This window comes from Acanthopagrus latus, chromosome 1, assembly GCF_904848185.1.
Source record: "Acanthopagrus latus isolate v.2019 chromosome 1, fAcaLat1.1, whole genome shotgun sequence".
In the NCBI taxonomy this organism is placed as follows: Eukaryota; Metazoa; Chordata; class Actinopteri; order Spariformes; family Sparidae; genus Acanthopagrus; species Acanthopagrus latus.
Window position 1 is genome coordinate 6,940,325 of NC_051039.1, and position 15,861 is coordinate 6,956,185.

General features: G+C 39.2%; 2 protein-coding genes across 3 annotated transcripts; one reads left to right on the forward strand and one right to left on the reverse strand.

Annotated features, from left to right (window-relative positions):
* Positions 1–73: 73 nt before the first annotated feature.
* LOC119027210 (cytochrome P450 3A30-like) lies at positions 74–11,282 on the forward strand. Of its 2 annotated transcripts, none has more exons than XM_037112181.1 (14): positions 74–240; positions 2,517–2,610; positions 2,732–2,784; positions 3,430–3,529; positions 4,381–4,491; positions 4,582–4,670; positions 5,148–5,296; positions 6,799–6,926; positions 7,652–7,727; positions 7,846–8,006; positions 8,228–8,295; positions 8,692–8,850; positions 9,091–9,253; positions 9,363–11,282. In XM_037112181.1, exons 1-14 carry the CDS (start codon positions 170–172, stop codon positions 9,450–9,452), a joined length of 1,512 nt encoding a protein of 503 aa, XP_036968076.1. In that variant the 5' UTR covers positions 74–169; the 3' UTR covers positions 9,453–11,282. The 2 variants fall into 2 exon arrangements, with proteins under 2 accessions (XP_036968076.1, XP_036968081.1); XM_037112186.1 differs by having other exon boundaries at positions 105–407.
* A 311-nt stretch (positions 11,283–11,593) lies between these two features.
* On the reverse strand, positions 11,594–15,627 carry gpank1 (G patch domain and ankyrin repeats 1). The gene is made up of 4 exons (XM_037112215.1): positions 14,606–15,627; positions 14,386–14,527; positions 14,223–14,298; positions 11,594–13,230 (listed from the first exon to the last, which is right to left on the reverse strand). Exons 1-4 carry the CDS (start codon positions 15,059–15,061, stop codon positions 12,789–12,791), a joined length of 1,116 nt encoding a protein of 371 aa, XP_036968110.1. The 5' UTR covers positions 15,062–15,627; the 3' UTR covers positions 11,594–12,788.
* Between the last annotated feature and the right edge of the window lie 234 nt (positions 15,628–15,861).

The following is a 15,861-nucleotide window of genomic DNA, read 5'->3' on the forward strand; positions in this document are numbered from 1 at the left end:
TGTGATTTTATTAGTATTTTTGATATTGTCAGTTTTGGTCCTCCATAGCAGAGCCAGAGTTTATATAACAGGGAGGGAGGGTGTGCAATCACGTGATGTGGACATGCGGTCAGAGTTCAGTTCAGTGCAGAGTTGAGATCACAACAGTGCGGTCGAGCAACAGAGAGCCATGGACTACCTTCCTTTCTTCTCTTTAGAAACATGGATTCTGCTGATCACATGTATCAGTGTATTTGTAATGTAAGAGTGTTACGTTCGATTTATTTTAGTGGTATTTTCGATTGACTTTCAGAAGAACTTGAGGTGAAATCGGTCACTTAAAGTAACAAGTGAATTGCCCGTAGGACGCATCCTATAGGTGGTTAAGTAGCTTTTTCATGGATGGCCAAATGAGGTTGTGTTTCTAGGTGGGACGTCAGGGATATAATTGGCTGTTTTTGACTACTTTTGACTATATCATTATATTTCACCTTAAAGACTATTTACCTTGCCTTGTTTGGTGTCATTATTTTCAGCACAACCTCACATGTGTGACTGTACAGTTATTTTTACATTTTGACATACTTTATTAACACTATGGACCTAAAATCACAATATAACATAAAATCAGAGTAGGAAAAAGTTAAGTTTTTTTTTACTGTGAAAACCACAAATATGTTTGCTAAATTTGTGTATAAGTTTTTGAATTTACAAAGTTATATGTAACCATTTACATTTAAATACATGCAATGCCGGCTCAGGGCTCCTCAGCTCATTCCTGCCTGTTCCACATTCAGCAGTCTCCTCCTTGTTTTGACTCACAACACAAAAAAACGACTACACTACACACTAAACACTATATTACACACTAACTATACACTCCAAACGCGCTAAATGTCACAAATCTCTCAACTCTCAATACCGCTGGCTGTCACTACACCGAGCGTCGTTGCCTGTCATTCATCCGCCTCTGTCCCTCCCACAACTTCCTGTTCCTCCACAACCAAACTTGCTTCTTGCGGACACTTTCGTGAGAAAAACCTGTTTGTACCATTTCTTCCTGCACCAGACACAAAGTTAACGTCACGGCAATGTTCGCAAAAATGCGTGGCGGACATTATTCACCCCCCAAGTCCGGTTTTGGACCTGCCGGTGCGTCAGTCGACTCAGGAGGTGGGCCGTGTGGGGGTGGGTGGGCTGCAATTGAATTCTTACTGGGAAAAACTCCCATTTCAGATATCTTCAATCCAATTGTTATTAGTCATAATTTTCATTTCAGATATCCAAAATGAAAAACTATTCCAGATATCCAGAATGTAATTTTGAATATCCAAAAATACATTGTGACTTGTAAAAATATCATTATGGATATCCACAGTGTATATACAGATGTCTACAATTGCACTTTTACTAGTCATAATACAGATTGTTGATATCCGTAATGACAGTTTTATTAGTCACAATGTATTTTTGGATATTCAAAATTACATAGTTATGCATTTTGGATATCTGAAATGAAAATTATGACTAGTAACAATTGGATTGAAGATATCTGTAATGGGAGTTTTTCCTAGTAAGAATTCAATTGCAGATATCTCGAATGTTCATTCTAGATATCCAGAATGTAATTGTGAATATCTGAAATTGAAAGCCCAATACACATGAATGGCAAATGTGACGTCATTTGTCCTAGGAAGAATGTCATTGTGGATATCTGAAATGTTCTTTTTGACTAGGAAGAAGTGAATTAAAGGTATCGGCAATACATATCCAGTCTAACTATTATATGTTAAAACAGCCACTTATAATTTTTAAGTATTTTTAGATATCTTAAGTTTAGTTTTGACTAGTACAATCAAAGTTGTAGATATCTTGAACTAGCATTTCTGCTAGTAAGAATGTTATTGCAGATATCTTTAATTACCATTCTGACTAGTAAGAATACAATTTTGACTAGGAGAAATGCAATTATGGCTATCTAAAATGCAATTACAGATAGGAGTGTGGTTTGATTAAACGTTAGAACAGCTTGCCATAGGCGTCTCCGGATCTCCTCAGACTCGGTCTGGACTCGTTTAGTCTCATTAATCCACAACAGTCAGTTTAGATGCACAGAACGGGACCGAACCGCCGCCAAAATCCCGGTCCAGCTCGCGCTGCTGCAGGTATAAATCCGCATGTTTCTTAAGGTGTGTCGTGGAAGTGAGCTCTGCAGTGATTGGCTCTGGTGCGCACGTGACTATGGTGGCTATGGTTAGCAATGCTAGCGGAATTCGTAAAGCATTTCTGAAGTGATTTATTAACGGTGTCATTATAGTCCAAACAAATGCAACGTTGCACACTCTTGAACCACGAAGCAGCCATGTGGAAACTCTCAGATCAGTCTGATCCTGATCTGCAGAGATATTTGAGGAACACACACAGATGGAGATTCCTTGCTTTTATACAGAGATGCACCAACCATTAACCTGTATCCTTTCAAGTTAAGAGTAATTTGACTGACACTATTTAAAGGTGTGATGTAATGTTGTGAACAGGTATGGCAAATGGACTTACAAGACATTTGAGGAGTTGGGGATCCCGGGTCCCAAGCCGATCATGTACTGGGGAACAGTTGGCAGGCACAACGTTGTACGTGAACCTTTAAAGCTAAATGACCATAATTTCATGATTTCGGTCATATGAGTTAAATAATGAACTGTGTTGGTGAAGATACAATTATGTAATTTGAAAATGTATTCTCTGTTACAAGGTTTACTACTTAGATGACAAGGAGTGTGCAAAAAAGTATGGGAGAGTGTGGGGGTGAGTAAATGCTCTCATGTGGCACAATGTTAACACACTGTAAGAAATAACCCTACGCTCAAGAAATACCTATGCCCAAAACATTTACTTTGAGTATTTTAATTCAATAGAAATGTTTCATTTAATTCTACAACACAAGTCCAATTTAAAGGGTTACATTCAAAGCAAAGAGCGTTTATTTTATCATGTCGAGTCAGTGTGTATAAATTAAACATATAGATGTGGGATTCATCAGAGAAGAGAGAATAATAATAACGCTTGAGAAACACATTATGTTTACGTTGTTCCCTATAACTTTATATGTTATGATTGATCAAACAGCTAAGGCTTATGTACAAGTCTGCATTAATTTACTTTCATTAGAATTAGTTTAAGTCAATTAATTCATTCACATTTACTCAACATGATGTAAAAACTTAAGATAAATGGAACACATTTAATTGAACTTTTGTAGATTGCATATGTAATGAAAACACATAAATTAAACATAGATTACGGTCAATATTTTAGGTAAAATTATTGTTACTTGTGTTCAACACCAAGCCACATGATTTTAAGCTTTGCCAAACTGTTTGTCAGGTTTTGACCCCATAGCTTTACACTAAATGGACAAAATGTTAATTTTCTGTTGTTGTAAATGTCCAGAGGATATGAGTTCAGGAAGCCTGTGCTAGCTGTGATGGACCCTGACATGCTGAAAACCATCCTGGTGAAGGAGTGCTTCACCTACTTCACCAACCGGCGGGTGAGAACTGGCACATATTAACAATCTAAATCTCAATGTTAAATATAAATCTAAATGTTGAATTTAGATTCAGATTGAACATTCAGCATTTAGATTTAAATTTAACATTTAGGTTTAAATTTAACATTTAGATTTAACATTTAGATTTAGATTTAACATTTAGATTTAACATTTAGATTTAGATTTAATATTCAACATTTAGATTTAATATTTAACATTGACTTTACATTTTTACAAGATAAGTAAAGATCACAAAGTTCACATATATTGCTGTAAATCTGGCCAGAAGTAACATTTTAGAATTCATGTATGTTTTTTTAAATGTGGTTTGTTGCTAAATGTAGCGACAAGTCATAGTTTATTTTAGCATGCACAACTTTACATTCAGTGCCCCATACTAAAGTGCAGCACATGGACTGACCCAATCGACATGCTGAGACATTTTATCGTGTCTGACAAATCAAACTTTCTGCTTGAACAGCCAGTCCATTAATCGCTCTTAAACTTAAACGTGTACTTTCAATTACACTCAACTTTCTGACAGTTAATGTACAAACATTATCAAACCAGAACACGAACAGGAGGCTGGTTCAGTGGCCAAAAACTGTTTACCTTCTGGCCTGAACACCTGTCTGGGAAAAGTTTGGTTCCGATTTATAGACCTGAGCGACAATGCATACAGCTGGCATGGTGTGTAAATTATCATCTATTGCTTAAACTGGCTGTTATTGTTCTAAACTATTAAGCTGTGACTGCACAGAAAATACCTGTTTGTAGGATCAGTTTATTATGGACAATTGTGAACCCAAATATGCTTAAACACAAGTGTGCTGACCGCTCTTCTTCTTTAGAACTTGCGCCTGAATGGGGAGCTCTTTGATGCTGTGAACGCTGTTGATGATCACTGGAGAAAGCTTCGTAACATCCTCTCTCCTAACTTTACCTCTGGCCGTATAAAAGAGGTAAATTATCGACTTTACTAATTTTCTGTAACTCATTTCATCTTCACATTATGTACTTCTGTGAATGTTTTGCTTTTTCCTTTTCCTAAGATGTTTAGCATCATGAAACATCATTCCCACAAGCTGACAACCTGCCTGCAGTCCAAAGCGCGCAATAATGAAGTTATAACTATGAAAGAGTGAGTAATAACTTGCGGTGAATTCTTAATATTAGATGAACCAAACAAACATGTTCATGTGTGAAATTTAGAACTGTTGGTTCATGGAGTTTGTTGCTTTTGGGCTGTTATTGTCTGAAGCTGAGCGAATACTTGCTGGTTTTATATTTCACCACAGATGACGAGTGTATCAGCATTCAGATTCTGTGAGATCTGCAAAGTTGAAAGAGCCAATCTATAATTTCACTGTTCATATATGTTTTTATTACTGCTTGTAAGTTCCCTCAATGGGTCTGATTATAAAAAAAATTTCTGTTTTGATTGAGAGATCATTGATGTAAACATGAACATCTTCGCTCAATAACTTCACCATAAAGAATTTTGATATCCAGCTTATGCTCCTTGGCATTGTCTCCAACTAGGTAATCTCCTATTTGTGGCACAGGAATAAACCACTTATCAGTGATTTGTTTAATTTGTGTGACATGTGTATTCCAGCTTCTTTGGAGCCTATACTGTTGACACGATGGCAAGCTGTGTATTCAGTGTGGATATGGAAACAACCAGCAACCCTTCAAGTCCAGGTCCCTTCATCACCCATCTCTCCAAGCTCTTCAGAATTCCGCTATTGCTTTTCATATTCCAAGGTACTGTCTGAGACTCAAAGTGACATCTGTGACATATCGTGCACACACATAAATGCTCACTACGGGCGTAGGCCGCTTGCATAGGTTACGGCAACAGCTCTGCTTGGAACTTAGGTTGGAGCTTTGAAATGTATGGTTTATTTTATCAGCAATTGCATTTAAAAATATATATATTTCTGATGCTGGAATCTAAGATACAAAAATCGACCAGGTCACTAATCCGTTGACCCGGAGTATACAGTGCATTTAAATATATGTACAGTTTACTCAATTTGCTCACCGCTGCAGGAGAGTATGACAGAAATAATGTGTTTATTGAACATCAATGCATGTAAACTTTTTGTAGTAGACACCCTTAATAAAAGTATGAATCTGAAAAATGATGACTGCCGCTCAGCTTGGACGTTGGAATAGAAAGGGGACCTGATGGCTTGAGCTGTGCTTACTTGAATAATTTTTTTTTAAAACATGTCTCACTCCTAACTGGGTGAAAGAGTGACTTGTCTGAGTGTGGTAACCTGAGTGATGAGGCTGATAAGCACAAACAAGTGACTCACCAGTCATGTGTGTCCAGGTATGTTAGAGTGCGTGAGAAGGTACCTGGCACTGTAACAAAGGGAGAGTTCACTGTTTGTGTCGTTGCATAACGCAACATTTAGTCTCCAATCAACAAAGGACAAACTTCAGCAGCAGCGTTGCAGTTGCTTAGCTGAAATTACTAGACACAAACTGAAAATATTTAAACTGTATTTTATACCTTATTGCCATATAAAACACATCAATACACTTCTGATATTAAGAGCACTTCCTTTCCTGTTCACAATAATGTTTGTTAGATTAGTAATATTGTTTTATGATGTTTAAGTCAATTTTTTGTGATTTTGTTCTTTTGTTTTCTCATTTCTGCAACATTGAACATTAAAGGGATATTCCAGTATAAATTTAAGCAGAGTAGAGTAGCTCAAGGATGAAAATGTATGATTAACACTCCATGGAAATGCAATCAAACAGACAGGGAAAAGAACGGAACTAATTGCACTCGGTAGTCAACTCGTCAGGGCTGGAAGCTGCGGCAGGAGAGTTGTGAGCTGTGTTCACTTTACAATAGCAATCCAGCTAAGCTAGCAGAGGTTTGATGCCTCAGTCTATGTGCTGAGACGCTATTTCTACTGCTGCTGAGGTTTGGTGCTCTTCTGAGCATTATTTGCAGCTTTTTGATGGCGGTCCCTTGTTGGATGTATATACTGCAATGTATTGTTATCCTGCGGCCATCTCTAAGGTTGCTAAAACTACGTAAGCTAGCAGACTGCAAACATGATCTGTGTGGGGGGGGGGGTCTTACTCGGTGTCAAGGGGTGTTAGACTGTGGATTAAATTTACACTGGAATATTCCTTTAAAGCATGTCAACTTTTTCTAGTAGACACCCTTAATAAAAGTATGAATCTGAACAAGAGCTCAACATGGGACCTTTAAATTGTTTTTACCCCCTTTGCCTTTGCAGCATGTTTTCCCATATTTCTTCCTGTTTTGGAGCTGCTGGGAGTCTCCTTCTTCCCGAAGTCCACCACTACTTTCTTTAAAGGGTTTGTGGAGAAGGTCAGAGCAGAACGCAATGGGAGTTTACAGCAGGTCAGGAAAAAACACACACCTATGTGTGCGCAATATGGTCAAAATATTCGATGCAATATGACAAATTTTATAAGCAATTTGTGTTACTGTGTTTGAAAATGTCTATACAAATAAAGTCTGATTGTTGATTATACCATGATAAATATTTACACTATATGACTTTGTGGAATAATTTACCGAAATCCATTCATGAAACCATCAACAGATAGTTGACTAAATCCTCTCATCTTAAGATGTTCAAATATCTGTTTATTCTGCATTATTTAAGGATATCTCATCTATGTTGGCCTAAGATTCTGATTCCAAGTATACCCTGACATCGAAACAGTTGCACATGATCGTCGACAATAGATAATGTCTGATCTTCAATGAAGTGTTGTTACAGAGGTCAAGAATGTGCTTTACAAAAAGTCAAGCTTCAGCAAATAAGGATAAAATTACCATAATGTGCTCAGGAGAATCTGTGTAGAGATCATTTGCTGACTATGATCCAAAGCCTCAGATCCGACACTGAATCTTACAAATAAAAGTACTTAATTGCATTTACAGCAGACAAAAAAAAAAGCTGATATTCAAAAACTCCACTGAAATTGCAACATTTAACAAAATCTCTACTAGCCTTCAAATATCTGTCATCTCATGGTATAATGTATATTGTCACACCACGTGACAAACGCACACATGAACACGTGAACATGCATGCAAATGATCTGACCTGTTTTCAGAACTCAGAAGATATTCTTCAAAACATGATCAACTCTCAGACTGCCAATGGATCCGAGAATGAAAAGCAAAATAAAGGTAACTACACAGTGATGTTACATACTTATAAAAGCACACATTCATGCTCACATGTATTCACACCAAAGGTTCTGACACCTTCTGAATCTTCTCTCTGTTCATCCTGCCTTCCTAACAGGCCTCACTGATCATGAGATCATCTCACAAGTAACAATGCTTATGTTCGCTGGTTATGAGACGAGCAGCACCACCCTCACTTTACTGGCCTACAGTTTGGCACGAAACCCTGAAGTGATGAAACACTTGCAAGTGGAGATAGACTCCACTTTCCCTAATAAGGTAAAGCACACGTTTTTGGTACAGGAGTCGACTCAGAGCTCACACATGTCCTTAATGACTCTGTAAGGACACTCCCACACAGAGTGTAAAAAGTTGCCCTCGATACAACCCTCAGATTTAACATGACCTGGATGACTGAGAACCTTCATCAACATTCTCTCTATTTCACTCTCTCGATGTAACTTCAGTTTTCAAAAATGTGAATCGTGTCAACTCTGCAGGGTCCGATCCAATATGAAGCTCTGGTGCAGATGGAGTACCTAGACAGTGTTGTCAGTGAGGGTCTGAGGTAATGTGCCAATTTTCATGTGCTAGATGACGTCTCAACAGACTAGACTGACGATGTAATGTTAGGTCAAGAAGTTTTCATAGTAAATACAATAAAGTTAAGAAAAGGAGTTATTACAATTCATGCTGTCAGGGACATGAATGTCTATGAAATTACATGACAGTCCATCCGATTTCTGACAAGGTGTTTTAGTGCAGACCAACATGTTGACGTCCCTGGCAAGAAGAAGAAGAAGAGTTGTTAGAAAAGAGGATAGTGAATCTGTCCACATTTGATTTTTTCTTTTAAAACATTTAAATAGGGCAGGGACTTGAGCCAACAATAGGTTAGTGAGTCAAGTATTCATTCTGATAAAGACATTCAGTATTTTTAAGCTAATTTTTGTTTTGTCAGCAGGCTCTACCCTCCAGTCGCCCGTCTGGAGCGAACAGCCAAAGGAACCGTCGAGGTCAGTGGAGTTACCATCCCAAAAAACATACTTGTTATTATTCCAGTCTACACTCTGCACCATGACCCAGAGCTGTGGCCGGAGCCAGAGGAGTTCAAACCTGAGAGGTAGTGTCAGCTTTTAAGAAACTCTGATAATAAATATATATCTCTGGTTTCCCTAACAACTCTTGATGTTTCAAAATGATTTAATGTATTTGCTAATAGAGAGTGGTGTATGGCATTAGTAAAATGAAATAATGTAATTGTTTTGAATTGATCCTTTAGTCATTTGTATTAGTCCAATCACAGCCCTCAAAAGTCATGTAAGTTCTATTTGCTTGTGTTACGGTATAATTGTTTGTCAAGATTTAGTAAGCAGAACAAGCAGAACATCAACCAATACACCTATCTGCCATTTGGGTTCGGGCCGAGGAACTGCATCGGGATGCGTTTTGGTCTGGTGATGGTTAAACTGGCCTTGGTGGAAGTTTTACAGAGCTACAGCTTCTCAGTCTGTGAGGAGACGGAGGTGAACATATTTAAATGACATCCTCAGGTTGATAAATTCTACATTAATGGTTTTATATAATTTGTACTCAGAGAAAGTTTCTGATTTAGTGAACTTATTCATTCCCCAGATTCCTTTGACAATGGATCCTGAAGGCATGGTTGGACCCAAAAACCCAATCAAACTAAAGCTGGTGACACGTTCGGTCGAGTGCAACTAGGGAGGACTTAGAGATGCGTCACTAAAGGCTGAACTGTCCTGGAGATTTGTAATTTTAGAAACTGACAATGCTGTCTCAATTTTACTACATTAAGTTTTTCATCTGTATCTTGTATATTTCACTATGTCTGTTATCATCCACATCATATTACAATGAATCATGTTGATTTCTGGAAAACTGAAGAACATCATTGGACACATTACAGACAAAACCTTCAAAGAACCAATCAAGTGAATATAACTGATCCATACTATTGATTGACTTCTTCATTGATTATCTCTTTGCAATGCAATGTTCTACAAGGAAACCTTGGGTCCCATCCCTGAATTCGTGTGGATGCTACACTAATTCCAATTCATATGCAGGACCCACTGGTCATCCCACTTACCTGTGAACCGTCTTGGCATGTAAACAGAACCTCCACGGCATTCGCAGAGGTTCCTGTGAGTCTCGAGGGTTGTGAGGTGGGGCCTTCATGGATCTGACTTCTTCCAGCATCATCCATGGATGCTGGATCAGAACAGCATCTATGGAATTCATTTTCAATTAAATAACAATCAACATTTAATGGGTAATGATGTGATGTGGGTGATGGGTGATGTGGTGAGGAATAATGAGTGGCTTACTATATGTTGTTAAAAGACAACTTGGGCAACTTGGGTATTATACAAAAAAACCTGTCCCACTACCTCAGATAATATGCATTTATAACATTCATTCAATTAATTATTCTGATGAATTAACAAACAATCCCTTAATTAATACCCTGACAATGGCGAGCAGCTGAACACTAGCTCCAGAAGACACAAAGACGCTGTTAACATGAATAAATATTTAATCTGTTAATTCAAAATGAAAGAATTGAAATGAATGTATCATCAATAAACTGTGATAAAACAAATACTATGAACTGGTGGTGTTACTTCTGTTCTAAGGCAGATCTCTGGAGAGTTACGGTCCATCACTGGGGTAATTCTACATTTTGTTTCAGTGTAATCTCCAGTTCAACACAAACTCAAATCCACATTTACACAATTTTACTGATTTGCTTGAGTTTGAAATTTCAGGACAGGCATATGGAAACAAATAAAAGCAACACTGTTAAACTTCGAGGACCTGAGAGCTTGAACTGTGCTTAAATACAATCATGACTGTCTGACACATAACTGGGGGGAAAGAGCTACTTGTCTAAATGTAATAGCATTAGTGATAAGGCTGATATGCACAAACAAGTGACTTACCGGTCACGTGTCCAGGTGTGTTAGAGTAGGTGAGAAGGTACCTGGCGCCATAACAAAGGGAGAGTTCACTGTTTGTGTGGTTGCATAACGCGACATTTAGTCTCCACTTGACTAAGGACAAACTTCAGCAGCAGTGTTGCAGTTGCTCAGCTGAAATTACTGTTCACAAGAACGTTTGTTACATTAGTAATATTGTTTTATCATGTTTAAATCTAATTTTAGAGATTTTGTGCTTTCATTTTGAATAAACGGGACCCTGCTGCATTTCTGCATTTCCGCTGCACTCGTGTCCAGGCGTGTTACAGTGGGTTAGAAGGTTCCTGGTGCTGTAACAAAGTTCACTGTTTGTTTGTGTGGTTGCATATAATGCGAGTCTACACATTTAATCTCAACTCGACAAACTTTAGCAGCAGCGTTGCAGTTACTCGGCTGAAATCACTAGATACAACTTAAAATATTTATACTGTGTTTTATACTTTAACATATAAAACACATCAATACACTTCTGATATTAAGAGCACTTCCTTTAGTGGATCATGAACAATATGACCCAATGTGACCCTGCTGCATATCTGCAGCCTCGACTCCCCGCTGCACTCTTCTCCCAGACTGTACTCCGCTCTGGTAGCGTTAACCAATTTCTAATTTCCTTTTGGGACCCTCTGATCGCTCTTGCCCTTTAATTATCTCTAATAAAATGTTGGCAGGTGTGTCAAATTAGGCGAGGAGGAACCTGGAGATGCTACTGAGGAAGAGTTTACTGTTTGAGTACAGACTACACAATACCTGGAACACACTATAGCAGCAGTGTTGCAACCGATCAAGCAAGATAACTAGATACAGTAAAAAAAAAAATAGTTTAACCGTTTTCTAGTAAATAAAGAGGTGTATAGGTCTCAATAATATTTTATACTTTATATCCATAGAAAACATATCAATATAGCTCTGACGTCAAAAACATGTCCTTCCTTGAATCATGACCCATAACCTGTGTACACAGTGATGTTTGTTGGATCAGTGAGGCTTAAGTAACAAATCAAAATCCATTCATGTCACATTTGAAACAGTCTCAGTGGGTCAGTGGTACAAATAATGTCACATAATCACGATGAAGATAAAAATCAACCAAGGCTGGTCAATACAACCTGATAGCAGGAACCCAAGTGCTTCCATAAAGGGACACAGTATCAGCATTGAGGTAGGGTAAAGGTTTTCAGATTATGCTCTGTTGAAAAACACCATCCGGCAGCTTTAAAACCTTCATCAAGATGACCTGGATGGATGCTAGGACTCAATGTGTAATGTTACTCATGCGTTTTTCTTTGGTTGGCTCTCAGTGGCTATCAACTACCAGCTAATAACATTTAACTAGCGGCAGAAATTACATACTGAAATCAAGTGAGATGCTTTTCTAATGACTGAGGCTGCAGAGTGACTGGATGAACTTCTTTACACCTCTGCAATGTTTAAAGTAAAAGCTGATATTCACACTGGCACTGCTATGAAATTGGACAGAACAGCATTTAGTCATTAATAGGTAGACACAAAAATACAAGTGCAGCCAACATCTGCAGGCTGACCGATACTCCAAAGAAGGAAACCGCTGTTACATTTTTATACAGTGGCAATCCTTTGAAGGGTTTCCACGTAATGTACGTATCAATTTACTTGTATTAATCATTGTCTTTAACGGCCAGATGTGAGCGGATTGTAAATGCGACATGAATAATGAATCCTTCTTCGTCTGTCTGTTGACAATAAAAGCCTGTGGATGATCAGTTGTAAAAGATGTTTAACACTGCTGGACTGTTGACTTTTTTTGACTCAGATCAGACTTTACACGCGTTCTTGAGTGCAAACAGTAACTAACAATAGTTTAGAAATGGAGTCAAACGACCGGCTGCCAGCACAACAAGGAAATAAAGATCAACAGGAGATGTAAGACGTAACGCTGTGTGTAATACATGTATTACTCTGAATACAACACACTAAAACAAAACAGAATAACATTGTGATGCATCTCTTTAATGATTCAGAGATACTTTTAAATGAGTCTGGGAGAGAGGGCATGTAGAAAAGTCCCTCTGAGCAGCTGTCAAAGATAGAAAGAGGCACGGAAATCTCTTTCCCAGTTTTTATCTTGCTGCTCTTTTCTCCTACTTTCCGCCCTTTTCAGTCCTTTTCCTCCCATTACCTCTTTCTCTTTTGGTTGTATTTTCACTGCATCATGATCTCTGGCCTGGAAGTGAGTGACTTTGGCTCTTTTCATCTGTCCATACCCAAGGCCTTGCTGGTCTCTCTTCAGCACAGTTGGAACTGGTCGTTTTGTACCCTCACCCTCTGGGCCCAGCCCCGTCCCTGGTGTCCAGCCACAACGAACCATCATCTTAAAGCTGTTGCTGGAGGGAGGGAGGCAGTAGTAGGGTGTCGGTGCAGGACGCTGCAAACTGAACTGATGCAGAGTGGAGGAGAAATGTGCTGACAGGCTGCCGCTGTACTTGGTCCGACACACATCACACCACTGAGGCTGGGCGGCACTGAGGACAGAGGGAAGATGAGACATTAGTAAGCGGAGAATTAATAAAACGGAACATGTTCACAATCTTGACTGTCTTATAACAACAGTGAGGTGTCCACATGTACACGAACATTTAAAGGTCTGCAATGAACACAGTCTAAGCCTTCCTTTTGTTCAGAAATGTAATCCAAAGTTTATCTGGAGCCTCTATGAGAACCGAGTTTGGGTCTTCTGTTTTTAGAATGAAATTCGCTCTCTGTGTTCCTCTGGACAACGTTTCCCTGCTGCAGTGAAAGGGTGCAACTCAGACTGCTAAGGCCTAATAATAGCTGTAGTATAACTGTAGATTAGATACCCAATCACTTACATGCTGCATTAGGATGGGGTATTCACAAAGTACACAGTTCACCCAGTACACATTTCTATTTGTTGGTGTAATTTAATTTCTGCATATTTCACTGTTGTTATTCATTCATTTCATTGTTTTGTCTATGGTGAGAGACTTTTTAGCCATATCGCCCTATTCCAACCTAATCCAGCTACAAAAATGCCTGCAAAGTCAGCATTTAAAGTCGAGAGAGTTGCTGCAATGCAGGTAAAACACTATCTTGGTAGGCAGCACGGCAATAAACTGGAAGGTTTTTGGACATTGAACACTGCAAGTAGTTGCAAGTTTCAACTTGTCTTGCCGTCAGTCTTTGGTCTGAACAGGGCTTAACAGTTACACCACCCACTGACCTTATGTTACCCTCAGCATAGCTCCACCCACTACCAACATGAGCACAGTGTAATCATCCTGATTGAGAGAAAACACTTGTGTATTTATGCAAAGCCTTTAATCTTGTTATTTCATCATCAGTAATGATTCATCATTTCTAACTGACATATCTGAAAGCAGTTTCTTGTTACTCATTCATTTTCACAATACCTCAGGTCAATCTATTGTTTGTTAACTTCTCTTATTTTGATTCTAATCACAAAACTAAACTGTATGCAACAGAGTGTGCTTACCTGTTATCAGACTGTGTCTCTGTCTCTGTACATCTCCCATAGCTCTCGAACTCCTCAAAAACATCATTATGGCCAGCTGGAGGGAAACAATATCTATGGATGAGTTCAAATTCACTGTACACACAAACATAGTAATTTAGAGCCAAGAGCTGCGTGGATATACCTTCCAGTGCCAAGTCTCTGGCATCCCTGCCCTGTGTGTCAACCACTCCGACCCAGGCTGCTCCTTGTTGCAGCAGCAGCCTCACCGCAGCTCTTTGTCCTGACCAGCTTGCACACATCATGGCAGTCCAGAAGAATGTGTCCTAGAGGGAATGCCATCAGGAGTTAAAACAAATAAAAATGAAATACTTCCTGAACCCACTGAGTGTTAAATCTTGTACCTGGAAGTTGATGTCGACCCCTTTTGAGAGCAGGTCTTTGAGGCCAGAGATGTCCCCCCCATGGGCACAGCGCAGCAGCCTGAGCCCCAGGAGCTCTGCGGACCTTTCTGAGTTGCTTGTCTCTCGTCTGTGATCGCCTTCACCTTCACCAGTTATCCCTCTTTGCACAACAGAATCAGTGTGACCCTGCTGGACCTCTGCAGCCCTGGCTCTCCTCCTAGCTCTTCTATTAGACTCTCTATTACTCTGCTTATTCTGCTGCTTTCTGCCATGATCTCTCTTGCCAACTGTACTCCTTGATACTTCTTGCCCTCCACCATCTTTCATTAAATTTTCGTAGAACTGCCTGGCCTCTTTCCCACTAATCACACAGCTTGCTGTAGAGCTGGGCTGCTCAGTTGGTTCAATGCTGAAAACATCCTGCCCGCTGGCAGGAGTAAAGCCAAGAGCTGCCATAAGGAATGACTCTAACTTCAATTACGACAGGTTAAAAGTTTAACCAGCTCCTTGTTTCAACAACTCAGTCCGAGAACAGACAAAGTTGTAAATGCTCCTATCATTGCAGCATGCTGTCAAGCTCAAAGTCAATACTGTTTTACTGAATACATAAGTCTGGTATTAATGAGAGCTAATAAGCTAGCAGCAAGCCACCATCGCTTGCTAGTCTTGGTATGTGGTAGGGCAAGTGGTTTATTGTCCTTCCCCACACTGTATTTAACCAAATCCAAAACAAGTGTGTTAATGTGTCTAGTTAAATAAGACAATAGATGACAAAGCCTGCCAACTAACCAAGCTCAGAGTGAGCTAGGTTAACAAAGCTATCGAGCTTTAGCTTAGGTTAGCATCAGCATTAGCTTTTAGATACGTGTAAACTTATTGATTTAAGATCACCGAATTGATTTAAGATAAACCAGTAACTTTACCCAAGGCACCTCAAACGGTTACACCGATAACAACGTAAACTAGAAGTAAAACTGAATAATTTCTCTAATAATACGACCAGCTTCCGGCTAACGTTCGCTTCTTCTTTCCTGTTTGCAAACACTCGCGTGGACGGAACGTTAGCTGCGTCACTAGTGCTGCCACCTGCCGGACAGGAAGCTGCACTACAGCACCACTGCTGCTCACATTATAATGTCCCTACTTAGACCAGGTGCGTCTGTTGATCATTCAGTATCGTTGTTTATTTTGCATGAATATAGTTTCTAAAATCATGAACTATAAATATAATTTTACCTGCAGCAGTACTCCATATT